The following is a 13,562-nucleotide window of genomic DNA, read 5'->3' on the forward strand; positions in this document are numbered from 1 at the left end:
GATTGATGGCACTCACTGAATAAGTCATGGAATGTGGCGATGGCTGCTCAATGTCAGTTGTCTCATAAGAAAAAAAGAAAGGAGCATAAGAAGGCTGCACTCGAAGAAAAATTCATCCTTGCAACTTGCAGTCCTTTCTTGAAAGACCGCGACCCAAACCCTCGAATAGATCGCGAGCCCCAGACGTGACGATGTCGTCAGTGCCGTGGAGAAAGCGAGGCACTTTCTATGCCAAAACCACGCACGATATTCAAATGCATTTCAACAGACGTTAAACCGAAGGCAACAGAAAGTCGACAGAAACACAACAGAACTTATTCTAGAAGTTTTGTAAGGATTCGACACGCAGGGACGTGCAGTGGCTGCCGGCCGGCTAGGCCAAGTTCTCGTCCAGGTAGCGCTGCAGGCCGTCTCGCAGGGGTTCCGACAGGAGCGCCCTCACTTGGTCCGGGAAGCTCTTGAGCAGCAGGTTGGCCGCGGCCGACATGAGCTCGGCGAAGGGCCACGGCCCGCTCACCGTGACGTCGGCACCGCTCAGCTCGGTGACGCGCACGGCCGTCACGCGGATCGGGGACAGGGCGCCGGCCACCTTGCGCGGCAGCAGCACCCCCGCCTTGAGCGACATGTGCCGCGCGAACACGGACACCGTCCCGCGAGAGCTGCGAGAGAGTCGTGCCCCGCCCCCCGTTGTTATTTTTCCCGCTCCACATTTTCAAGCACGCGCGTGTGCAAGAACAACGCATACAATGGCCGATACACTTCCCCGAGGGCGACCAGGAGGACCGTCGACTGACGCCACCACCGACGCTGGCGCGAGCCGTCCCGACAGCAGTTTCTTGACAACTTGAGAATGCTGGCGTTGAGTTTTGACCTTGTTGGTAGGACATCTCTTCCGCTGGTTTGCTCAGAAACTTGGGGCAGAGCGGACGCGCTTGCGTGTGTGTCTCGATTCATTTCCCTTTTGTCCCAAGTTTCTGCGCCAACCACTATAAAAGATTCCGGACGCTCCTGTTGGCCCACTGGAGAGTGTCTTACGTGCATGAAAGCGCCGAGACAGTTGCCTTGAAGGCCAGCTGCATCCGAACTGCGGGCCGCGTAAGAAGCCTGGTTTCAGGTAGCGAAGATATACAGAGCAGACTCCGCGCAAAATTCGACGCTTTAAATATGAGTGGATGCATCACGAAAGTGTCGCAAATGTGTGCACGTCTATCATATACCAAAGCGGAAAAAAAAGAAACGAACTCCGCTCTGCTATCGCTCGCCTCGGGAATGGTGGCTCCTCGGCATGGATGGATGGATGTTATGAGCGTACCCTTTGGAACAGGGCGGTGGGTTGCGTCATCGAGCTCTTGCTATTATACTGCCTAATGTCCTACCAAGGTTAAAAAAAGAAATAAAGAAAAAAAAAACAATATGAACTTCCACAAACAAATTTTCTGACCCCCTATTGTGAACTTTGCTTTTGCACGTCTCTATTTCTTGTCGTTTCCCTACTTTTCTTCCACCAATCTTCCAATCGCCTCTTACTAACCTCTGTGGAGGATATTTTTACCTTTCCCCTGCTCTCACTGAACCCAGGGGTTTCAAGGAGGACAGTGGTGCCTAAATCGACCGCTGGGCAGATGTCTTCACATTCTAATAGAACATGCTCCATCGTTTCCTTAGCTTTCCTGCAGCAAACACACGCTTGTTCTTCCATCTTACATCTCGCTTTATAGGTGCATGTTCTAAGGCATCCTGATCTCGCTTCGAAAAGTATTTCCGGGGTTACTGACTTCCGAGGTTAGGCGCCGCCCGCGGCTGCCAGCGGCGCGCCGACAAATCTCGGAGGCGACGTGCTGTGACTTGCGTCGTTTCCGCTACCCACCGGGTGGTGGTGCATCGTCTGCTTAGGTGCTACTTGTAAAGGCTGCTAATACGAAATCAGACAATTACTAGCCCCGCAGCTTTGCCAAGATTGCTTCAATAGCACGGTACTATTAATTGATAATGTCGTAAGAAGTCAACAAGGACACCAAGGACAACCTAGGGGGAATTACTCGTACTTACGAAGCGAATGAAATAAATGATAAATTAATAGAAATGAAATGATATAAAAAAAATAACTGGCTGCAGGTGGGATACGAACCCACGTCTTCGCATTACGCGTGCGATGCTCTTAGCCACTGAGCATCCGTTTTCCTATCCACTTTTTGGGGTATTTATGTTTAACTACTAGAAATATAACTGGGATTGTTAGCCAGCGCCACCACTCACAAACCTAGGTGGCGGATGTGGACCACCCTTTCTTACACAGGCGTCACGAGTACGTAATCTGTTTGGGTGACGGCAACTGGTCAATAAACTCACACATGATACTTGAAGGCATCAATGTTGCTGGTTCATTGATCAATGGTTTATTGATTCGCACAGTTCTAATCCTTGATCTAAATTACTCGATGAAGCGCCCATAACTTCTACGAGGAATAAAAAATGCTTAATTGAATTACGCTAATTAACTTCCTAATTAATTACCTTACGCCAGGTATTTCAATCTACAAATTGTAGCTATAGGGAGTATACAGAGCCACAACCGCCAAAATGCAAAACAATATATTTAAATCCATAACGTCAGACGTAGGCACACCGCGGCATTAAGGTTTCGGTGCAAGACTTAAACAAAGAAGGGTAGGGGGGACAGTGGCGTTAATTTTCTTTTCTAATACTTGACCTATTACCCCGAAATAACGAAAACAGAGCTTTGAGATGTTACTTTTCCACTCCACAATAATTTACTGTTTATCTGTAGTGTCCATTTAAGTTTAAACATGATGCGTCGTTTACAAAAGAAAGGAGATAAATAAATAAACGAAAGAGAAAGTGAGACAAATACAAACAAACACACAAACAAACAAACAAACAAATAACAACAACACAAGCCCAGCTGTTTGTCTTCGAACAGAATCACTTCCAAATTACTTGCGAGTTTCTGGTCTCTTCGCTAAACAGTAAACATGCTGGTTTATTATGTTTGTACACTATCCGCAAAAAGTATGTGGGAGAGAACATCACCGACGATAGGGGTGTGCGAAGAGTGATTTTTGAGACCGAATCGACTGGTGCCAGAAGCGAAGCGGATCGAACCGAAAATCGAATAGTTTTCGAATAGATTTAGAATGATGAACTTGTTTTGGCCATCATTAGAAAGCAACGTTCACATCTTAGTATTATTCACGTTAACAAGTTTATTTCATTACATTGGGCGTTACAAAGTATCGCTAATTAAAAGCACAAATGTAACCTTAGGAAGAAATATGCAGTTTGTTCGCGTACTCGGGGTTCTTCGGAGAGTGCAAATTTGTAAACATGTGACCACATCAGCACAAAACACCAGTTCCGTGCATGAGGTATAATGCTGTGCGTACGCACAAAAGTGCAACATATACTCGAGCTTTAAGAATAAATAACACGGTGACTCATAGAGATTTAAAAAAAAGAACGGTGTTTATGAAGTGAGAAAGTAGTGCGCTTCAATAAAATTGAGTAGCGTAAGCATGAGCATGAATTGATGGTCGCGGTTCAGCCAGTAAAATATGGCTCCCTGAGCGACAGATGTGGCCTGCTCCATTTGGTAACTTCTCTTTTTATGTCTTCTGTATAATATGGCCGTGGGGATAAACATCACCCTACTTTTGTTCCAATGTTATGTTTGAGAGCACTGTTGACAATTCTGAAGTATTTGAAGACTATTCAGAAATATCTGTGTTTACGAATAGCGACTATTAGATTCGAAGACCTCAAGGAATAGGACAATATTCGACTCGTTAATTCGAAAGTTTCGAGTTTTCGGACACAAGAATAAAACGGACATCCATAAGAGTGTTTATGTGACTCTACAATCAGCGCGTTCTTATACCCGCAAGCGTGCATGCTTGCTTTACTGTTAAAAGCTGAGTGTGTTATGGATAACGAACTTGCTTTATCGCCAATGGACACGGACGCACCTGGCAGAGGACTCACGAACTGACTGCATTCACTGGATTCATTTCTATGACAACGGGCTCTGCTGTGCGTACTCCTGTAAATTCTTAGCGCTAGCTTCGCACCAGTTGCCTCTTGTGTGCGTGTCTGCCCGCCATGAACAACTACCCTGATTCTTAAGGACAGGTTCCAAGCGTAAGGAACGTTATTGCTTTTGCTGAGACGCAAGATGCGATCTGATGCTACATTTCTCACCTTTTCTTTTAGGAATAAACTTTTCCTTTAGGAATAAATGGACCATCAAAATGTATGAACTTATAACTTTCCAGGTCCAGTTAGCTCACCTGTTTCTATTGCAGCTTTCAATTACAGCAGCCAGGTCACTTTATAAATAGTTTACACCCTCTGGGGCGTATGTTTGTTCCACAGCGAAAGGTGCTAGGCGATTCAACTTCCATATGAAGTCGACCAAAGACAATGTCGCCCTCACCGAATCGGGGGAGAGAATGGGGCGGAGTCATTGCGCGCGGCGCTCTATCGCGTCACCCATCGAGTGACGGGACCTAAGCGAGGAGTTTTGGACTGCTTAAATTTTTGGACTGCACGATCTGCGGAGTTGGCCCACATTTTTATACTGCACTATCTTTGAAATAGGCCCAGATTTTAACGTATGGTGACGTGTTCATTACTTTTAAATATTTTCTCGAGTTTTACGTGCCAAAACAATGGTCAGAATATGAGGTACGCCGCAATTGGAGAAAAGCGGCCGTCGCGTAATTATCACAGTATCAGGAGTCTGTGCTAGATGTCTTCCGTTCGAATACGGTGGTAGGACAATTCTGTTTATTTAAATATGTCATGATGATGATAACGATAATGATCAACACTATGTCGACCAGTGGCCCCACGAGTACATACCCAGTAGCGCATATCGGCCCACATTATCAGACTGCGCTATATTAGGGATCCAAATAGGCTATAAACATGCCTGACACAGAAAAGTAACTCGCTAAGAAAGGTCATATGTCTTGCTTGTGTCTCCTCTTCTGAAAGCTCTGCGCTCGCTACGTCAAGAATGCTACGTTAAGCTGATAACGTTACACGCCGTTCGTGACCTCAGAGTACCGGGCGCGCAGCGTTGTAGAAAGAACAGGCACGCGCGACAGATGACAGTTATCTTTGTGGGACAAACACACGCCCCAAAGAGTGTAAATTGAATTGAGCCGATTGTTTTATGACCAGTTTGATCGACTGTTTCTGGAGTTGTCTTCGGAGCGCTGAAATAGGCGGCCATTAGTTCAGCACAGGCTCACCCGAGCAGGGTGTCGGAGGACGCCTCCCAGTCGTAGGCGAGCTCGCTGTTGTTGAGCGCCACGTGCACCGCGACGGCCATGCGCCGCGGGTCGCAGCGGAGCAGCATGGGCTCGCGCATGTGCACCGTGGCGGCGCCCCACAGGCGGCCCCGCAGCAGCCGGACGCCGCCGTGCTGGGGCCCGTCGCCCAGCACCAGCGGCTCGGTGGCCGACAGCAGCGGCCGGGACTCGTCCATCAGGGCGCGCACCACGGCGTTCACGAACCGCTCGCTGCCGCACAGGGCGTCCACCGTCCTGCGAACGCGGCGCTCTGGCCCCCCCGCAGCCGCGCTCAGACCGCGAGTGGCACACTCTGGTCACGCGCCCTCGAAGGAGCGTATATACACACTGGCGGGGGTACGTTCAAAGCGATTTAGGCGAATAACAGAGACGGTGTGTATTGCGCGTATTGTCACTCAGAATATTTTTTTTTGGAGGTGCGATTAGGCATCGCTAATTAGGTAGCCACAGTTCTGCCAAATTCTAAACGTGCTTTTTAGGGCGTAAGTTGCATACGAAAAGTTCGGTGCGCGCTAAGAAACGTGTGCGCAATCATCGGAAGTTGTTTCCGAAGATGTTATTTCCTGTGTGTTTACCTTTTCTTTTTTTCGGTCTCCAAAGAACGACCGCGAAATATGAAAAAAAAAGGGAAGAAAATGTTACGTCACTTCGCGCTTGCGAATCTGGATTGCGCGGCGCTCAGATGTAGACTAGTTTCGAAAGAACGAAGCACGCCTGCCTGTCGCAAAGGAAAAAAAAAAAAGCGATTGCTTACGTCGTTTAGCATAAACCAGGCAGCCATGTCAGCACCGCCAGCGTGAAGATGGGAATCCGCCGCGGTCCTAAATAACAAACGATGTACCGGCGCTCGATGTATACGAGATCAAAACACTCTCGTCGGTGCACTCGTGATCTCATCTCCTGCAAATACGTCTCACTTAATTGGTTGGATATACCAACTAACTAAGTGGTTAAAACGATAATAATGTGTTCCACTTAGTGAAACTTGTATGGAACGATATTTATATAGTCTTCGTTCTTTGGAAACATGACTGAGAGTGCTGCAAACTATAGACGCGAGAGCGAGCAGTGATGTTTTTTTTTATGTATTTCGTGGACTTTCTTTAGAGCACGGGGAAATACCCGGCAAATATCCCTTATCTAATACCCCGCAAGGGGTTTTTAAGGCAATAAAATAAAAATGAAGAACCACGTAAAATATAACGTCGTACATATAACTTCGCTGGATGTTTCTCAGCGCACACCCAACAACGTTCGCATCGACCTACAAAACGAATCTTGAAGAATTTGCATGACTAAAGTACATATCGCACTTCAAAAAATTGTCGGCTCTCCCGTAATAATTTTAATTATGGGGTTTCACGTGCCAAAACCACTTTCTGATTATGAGGCACGCCGTAGTGGGGGACTCCGGAAATTTCGACCACCCGGGGTTTTTTAACGTGCACCTAAATCTAAGTACACGGGTGTTTTCGCGTTTCGCCCCCATCGAAATGCGGCCGCCGTGGCCGGGATTCAATCCCGCGACCTCGTGCTCAGCAGCCCAACACCATAGCCACTGAGCAACCACGGCGGGTCTCCCGTAACCGAGAGTAGAAGTAAGCATGAAATGGCAACTGGCAGAGCTGATTAGTTGGAGGTGATAGTAGCCACAATCTTAAAATGGGTGTAGTGCACTTTCGCAACGGCACACCCCACCACACTGTGCACTGGTCCATATGGACGCTGCCCAGCTAGAAGAAAATCGTTTGAAGGAGGCATGACCGAACGTCTCGGCAAACCTCGATTGAGGTTCCGTGATGTCGACGCAAGAGGTCACGTGCTGGGCCACCACTGAGCAAAGGGCTGGCTTCACAGAGCATTCGCTTGCCAAGGCTGGCTGCATGACGTAATGCTCTCGCATAGCTTTTTCCTCCCGCCGAATGGATGGATGGATGTTATGAGCGTCCCCTTTGGAACGGGGCGGTGGGTTGCGTCACCAAGCTCTTGCTACTATGCTGCCTAATATCCTACCTAGATTATCCAATGAAAAAAATAACACTATGAACTACCACGTTCAAATTTTCTGATCCCCTTTTGCGAACTGTGTTTTTGTACGTCTCCATCTTTTGTAGTTTCCCTCCTTTTCTTCCACGAATCCTCCAATCGCCTCTTACTAACGCCTATTACGGATATGTTTGCTTTACCACTGCTCCCGCTGAACCCAAGGGTTTCAAGGAGGCCCGTGGCGCCCAAATCGACCGCTGGGCAGACGTCTTCACATTCCAATAAAATATGCTCCGTCGTTTCCCTAGCTTTACTGCAACAAGCACATGCTTCTTCCTTCTCATATAGTGCGTGTTCTAAGCCATAAAGGCAAAGCAGCGCTTCCAGACGGGTCCGGCACCACGCCACACAGCAGCTCGGCGAGCGCAGTGGATCCGCAGCAAATTCCATTTCTCGGAACTGAAGTGTATGGTGCCCTGTATCTGCCTTTTGGACGTCGCTATTGAAATTGACAAATAAAACTTCAGCGTACTGGAAGTTACAGCTTTAGTGCCCGCATAACGGCTCTGGCTTTTGGCTCAACGTCACTTCAAGGTCGCCGACAACGGGAGCTAAAAGTATTTCATGCTTAAAAATCTAGTGGAAACATGGGGAAGGCGGGAGAGGAAAATTCAAGACGACGAGCAAAACGAGAACAAGCTAAAAGCCGGCGCCAACGTTTCGACAAAGGGGACTTGTCGTTTTCAACGCGACATATACTGTCTTCGGCATAGTATATATAGGTAGAATTCCTCTAAAGGGGAGATAATGTAAGGCGGGTGGGAGATCAACGACCGAGGATGTGTTAGCGGCGAGGCATGTAGAATTGAAAAGAACGGGGTGCTATTTAACGTCGGTGAGGGAATGTGGGGTAGCGCCTTGTGTCAGCAGACCGTGCGTTTTTTCGTGGAAGGGGCCTGGACGAAGGGGGGAGGAGGAAGGGGGAAGCGGGGTAAGGATTATCTGCTCTGCTGGACGTCAGTGAGAATAAAAGAAGCCGCAGAAAATGGTGCTCGTGGAAAAAAGTTACTGAAATAGATTCAATATATTGTTACGGTGAAGTGAAGTGAAGGAAACAACAGAAAAAAAAGAGATGACAGAAAAAGAGGAGAAAGGAAAACACTAAGCAACCCAATGAAAAATAACTAAGTGCTCGTGCTAAGCAGGTGCTATTGCCTATGCTTGAAATTTAGCATAGCGAATGGATTCTTAGCTCCCTTTGAAACGTTTATTACTATTGGTTGCAATGTCTTGAACTTATGGATGAGCATGATTCTTTATTGCCTGTCTCGGGCAGAGAGAAAATTTGACTGTAGGATGTAGAGTTTAAGTTCATGCTCGGCGACGGCTTTGGGAAGCTTTTTAGATGTGTCCGTGCGATGTCCGTTTAACCTGCCGTTCATTGAGTGTCCCGTTACACCGATATTGTTTCTTACCGAAGGAACATTCAAGCATATAGTTGTAAATCACATCGGTACTAGTGAAACTAAAGGTAGCTTCCAATTCGTGTGTATAATTATTTGCGGTGCTTTTAATTTTAATGTCACTTTGAAGGTGCCTGCAGGTGTTGCAGCCGGACCGACAGAATGCTTTTATTACGGGGGTATGATGTTGGCCGACTTTTGCGTGCCCTAACGTCTTTAACATTTCTGCTGCGGCGACAGGTCACCCTTGGTACCACCGGGAACGCTTTTCTCAGACGCTCGTTCCTGGATAATACTGCGTGACATTTTCGTAGGACGTTTATGCTTGGGAGGGCATTAGAATATTTTGTTGTAAAGGCTGGTGGTCACTCAAATTCTGGTGTGGGCTGTTTCTTGGCTAATTCCGACTGCCTCTCCAATCTTGACGCGACGTCATAAGCTGTCGAGAGGAACTTGTGGATAGTTTGTTAAGAAAGTAACTGGATCGCCAATGCATTCCTCCGCAAAGTTCGAAAATTAATATCTCGAAACTGGTGCCATACTGAGAACTAGTTCCAAGTGGATCGGCCTTGTGAACTCCGCGGCTAGAATTTGTAAATTGCAATATGAGGCATAAGGTAATTAGTTAAAAACTTGATTAGTGAATATTTGTTGATTTGTTGATTATGAATTTCAATTTTTTTTGCGCAAGTAATGTCCGCCTCTTTGAGTAGATCAGCTGATGAAATAGAATTGGGCTTTCTGCCATAGGCAACCTCCAAAAAAAAAAAAATTGAAAGTGTTCGCTGAAACACCCGGGACGTATGCCCGTTTCGGGGAGACGATGAGCCGATCGATAATTTTTGTTATTCTTTCACTATTTTTAGTCTGTAAGAAAAGAAAAGAAAGCTTTAGAAGCGCGGTTTAAACAAACGCATAAATTTTTCCACTCCGGAAATTATTTTTCAAGGAGCCTCCTCTCTTGGACAGGGTCATAGGGATTCTCGTTCAGCCGTGGAGGAATTTCTCCTTGGTTCAAAGGCGATTATCTTGACGAATTCTTAGTTTGTTATGTTGCTTTCCGTTCCTTTGATTCTCCCACAAAATTTCTATTGCGTACAGTAAATAACTAAAACATTCCTTCCTAATGCTATCCCACTTTTTGCCAATCCCCCATAGTAGGCATGCGCTATTTGTTGAGGAATACGAAGTCAAACGAAACATGGCTGCAAATTTCTCTAGGCTAATTCTCATTTTCAAAATATACAGTATGCTTAATAATTCCGTTTGAAACTCTTGTCATTATGTTCTTGATCCCTCTAACAACGCGGTGTCAAGGCGTTGAAGTAGGGTAAGCCAATACACCGAGGAACAACGAACAACCTGGGGCTTGTGGGCTGGGACTTCTGAGCTGCGACTTCTATACAAGTTAAGATTTAGCTTGGGGCCTCCTATCCAAATACATGGAAAAAGAGAAATCGTTTTTCTTAGAAACTACTGAACCTAATTTGATAACGTTTGTTGCTTTTAAAAGAAAAAAGTTAGAATCTAGAGACTTGGAGGCGAAATGTTGGTTTAGACTGACAATCTTTTAAAATAAGAATTGTTGAAAATTGCAAATTTTCAGAAAACGACACTATGAAGTTTACAACTTTACTTCAGCAATAAAAAACGATATCACAAATCTGTAAAGTGCATGTAACAGTACATCTAAAGCGGACAAAATTGGTACGTGTAATATACATGGCTCTCAAGTACACCACTCATGGGAGTAGGACATTTGCAGAAGCCTTGTAAACATCGCAGCAAGTTCACGTAAGATATAAATGAATACACTAAATTTGTCCGCTTTATATGCTTTAACATATTCAGTTTGTAGAACTAGGATATCTGTCTTTGATGCAGAGGGGCAAATGTGTAAACTTCGGGCTTCCATCTTTTTTAAACTCGGCAATAAAAAAATTGTAAAACGTTCCGCACGCTAAATCAGAACTCTGTTCCCTAGAATCCATGGAATTTAATTTCATCTCTTAAATGCCTCAAATTTCGTTCATATCGGTCGGGACATAGCCCTATAAAAGTATTTCTGCATTTTACGTGTATTTCAATAGCCTCCCCCCCCCCCCCCCCCCTTCTTAGCGCGCTGCCACTTGGGTGTCCTGGAGATTCTGCGCCGCCTGTTTCATTATAATCGAACGTATTCTCCCGCGGCCTTCGTGTGCCGGTATTCTTTTTTATTTTCGCACGCTCTCACAGGACCAACCCACGCTAGGAACAAAGCAGCTTGTTTCGACCGAGGGCCAACTAGATGCATGCTCAGCCTTGCCCGACTGCCGGCAGAATAACCACTTCTTAGATTACAGGCAAACTAACGAAAAACGAGGATTGTAATCGTGGAGGAGGGAATACAGCGTTGTAGCATATATGCGAAAGTAGAGAGTCAATTTGGGATGCATAGGCATTATAATTAAACTCTAGTAACAAATAAAAATATATGAATTCCCGAAGAGAGCAACAATTTTCTTCATGCGCAGGATATGACAACAGTTGTAATCATTGGCAGTTAATTGTCACTACTCGACAGTGCACTGTAACTCACAAAGTTCGAGTGAGTGATGTGATGTAAAGAACAGAAAAAGAAAAGGGGAAAAATAGAAGGGAACGGGCATGCAGCCCTTAAGTTCGTCAAGTCCCACCTGGCATCCTCTGCAGTCCATAGATTTCTGCAGCCGTGGCGACGGCTGCCATGAATGCAATCACTGTCACCAGCGGTGCCATTGCGGGGTCGAAGGCGTGCGTGTAAATGGCGAGACGAAGGGACTCGAACTATGCAGCGCCGCCCCGCGCAATCTCGTCGCCGCTCTGGGTGCTCCGCAGCGCCATCAGTAGTCGGGCAGACGCGCACTGACTGCGCGTCTCCGCAAGAAAACCTAGCAAGGGCAGTGAGGGCGTGGTTTTTTGACGGCGCCCGACGGCTGATCATTCCAAACTTGTGAAAGACGGATTTGCAAGCCACACCTGCAAGTCTAGCAGTGGAGAATGCAGCAAGCAAAACTACGCCTAAAGTGAACCCGCGCAGGGACCGTACTTACTATGGAGGCATGCCTCGAGCACAGCATTGCTTCGCAAGAGCTTTGGTGGCACCGTGTCGGATCGGTGAACGTGCGGATTACGGTCCTTCGTCGTGACGCACCTCGGCGAGCGTAACTGTCAGTCTGTGCAAGGGGACAACAAGCGAGGGCATTGTCGGAGTCGTAGTTGAACGAATCGCCGTCTTCGTTTGTCGGGTGCCGTCGTGCTCCCGCAAGGGCTGCAGAAAACAGCGTCAACCTTTCCTTACCCCTTCAAGAACCACTTCTCTCTCCCTTTCGCACCGGCCGACCTCAAGTCCCCGACCGAAGCCCACGTTCTCTTGAAGATGACGACGATGATGATCCCCGTGGTTATTTCTGCTGGAACGAGGGACGGCTACACAGTGCCCGAAACTGCTGAGATAACGAGAAACAAAACCTGAGGGGTACACAACGGAACAAAGTTGATCACGCCACAGGGCATAGCGGTAGGCATGCACATAGGTGCTGCTTATGTGCATGTGTCGGTCGACCACTGCTGGAAGTCTTTGCTTTGTGGTCGACACCGCGTCGGATTCTTAGCTAGTTCTTTGCTCACCTGTTGGCGGTGATCCATGCTCCTCCTAGATAGATGGGTGATATGATCACCCACTTTGAGACGGGGTAGTGGCGGATGCTACCAAGCTCGTTAATTTATCATTTATTCTGCGCTAATATTACCAGTCCTTACGACCAGTGCCTGGTGGTAGAAAACCGTCTTAGCTCATTACAGTTCATTGCTACTTAAAATATTATGTCTTCTCATTTTGTGTGTCTCCTTCCCTCACGCCACCACTACTAAAACCGCGTATTTTATTATTTTCCACAGCAGATTAAGTAAACCTTTCTCTCTTATGCAAATTTAGCTTCCCCTAGTAGACCCAAATCCCACGCCCCACTTACGTCCTGTAGTACTGCTAATTTACATTCTTTTGAACACTCGGCTGACAGTGTCCACTACCTTTGAGTCGGCGTCACCCTTGTGTAGAGCGCGGGAACAGCGGCTGCCGGGGTGCCTATGAGCCAGCCAGCGACCGGTAGTTGCTGGGCCCAGCCCAAACGTGCCCAGCTGCTACCGTTAGACGCCGCTGGCTGCATCAGGAGCGTTGCGGAGGCAGCCGTTCCCACGCTCTACAAAAGGATGACGCCGACAGTATACTAGACCCGTTCTTAAAGCTACCTGTTTTCGACAGTTCTATGGTACTTATGCAAGGCTCTAAATAAAGGTAATGTTACTAACGAAAATAAAACCTAAGCGCAGAGCCCAATAAGGCACTAACGAAATTTATGAAGAATATAGCTGCGAGGCTACCGTACGAGGCATTCTTGTCGATGGAGCAAAAAAAAAGAAAAAAAAAGAAAGACGGCTGCGCGTGTTAATAGACCGGTGCCAAGAGTGGTTCTATTGCGATGCCCTGCCAGCTCTACAAAAATTTCCCCAGATCTCGGAATTTAAGGCCTTCTCTAGGGAAAAGGAAATTTTACCCAAATCTATGGAACTTTTGCACTAGGACGGACGTGGAAAAGAAACTCAGTGACGTAAGAAACCACCGCAACGACGACCGGCACGTAGAACTGCTGACGTGACAACATGTTTTGACTTGAGTCCTGAAATTACCTTTGCATTAGCATGCGAAGTAGTACAGCAGCGCCGTGAACACATCCTACCAAGTGAACGGCAATGTGTGGAC

At 46.8% G+C, this 13,562-nt stretch overlaps 1 protein-coding gene across 1 annotated transcript; it reads right to left on the minus strand.

Annotated features, from left to right (window-relative positions):
* Positions 1 to 293: 293 nt before the first annotated feature.
* LOC135918923 (uncharacterized) lies at positions 294 to 12,367 on the minus strand. Its single transcript, XM_065452622.1, has 4 exons — positions 11,854 to 12,367; positions 11,458 to 11,691; positions 5,274 to 5,583; positions 294 to 659 (listed from the first exon to the last, which is right to left on the minus strand). The coding sequence occupies exons 2-4, from the start codon at positions 11,537 to 11,539 to the stop codon at positions 374 to 376; spliced, it is 678 nt and encodes a 225-aa protein (XP_065308694.1). The 5' UTR covers positions 11,540 to 11,691; positions 11,854 to 12,367; the 3' UTR covers positions 294 to 373.
* Positions 12,368 to 13,562: the final 1,195 nt, after the last annotated feature.

This window comes from Dermacentor albipictus, chromosome 8 (assembly GCF_038994185.2).
Source record: "Dermacentor albipictus isolate Rhodes 1998 colony chromosome 8, USDA_Dalb.pri_finalv2, whole genome shotgun sequence".
NCBI lineage: Eukaryota > Metazoa > Arthropoda > Arachnida > Ixodida > Ixodidae > Dermacentor > Dermacentor albipictus.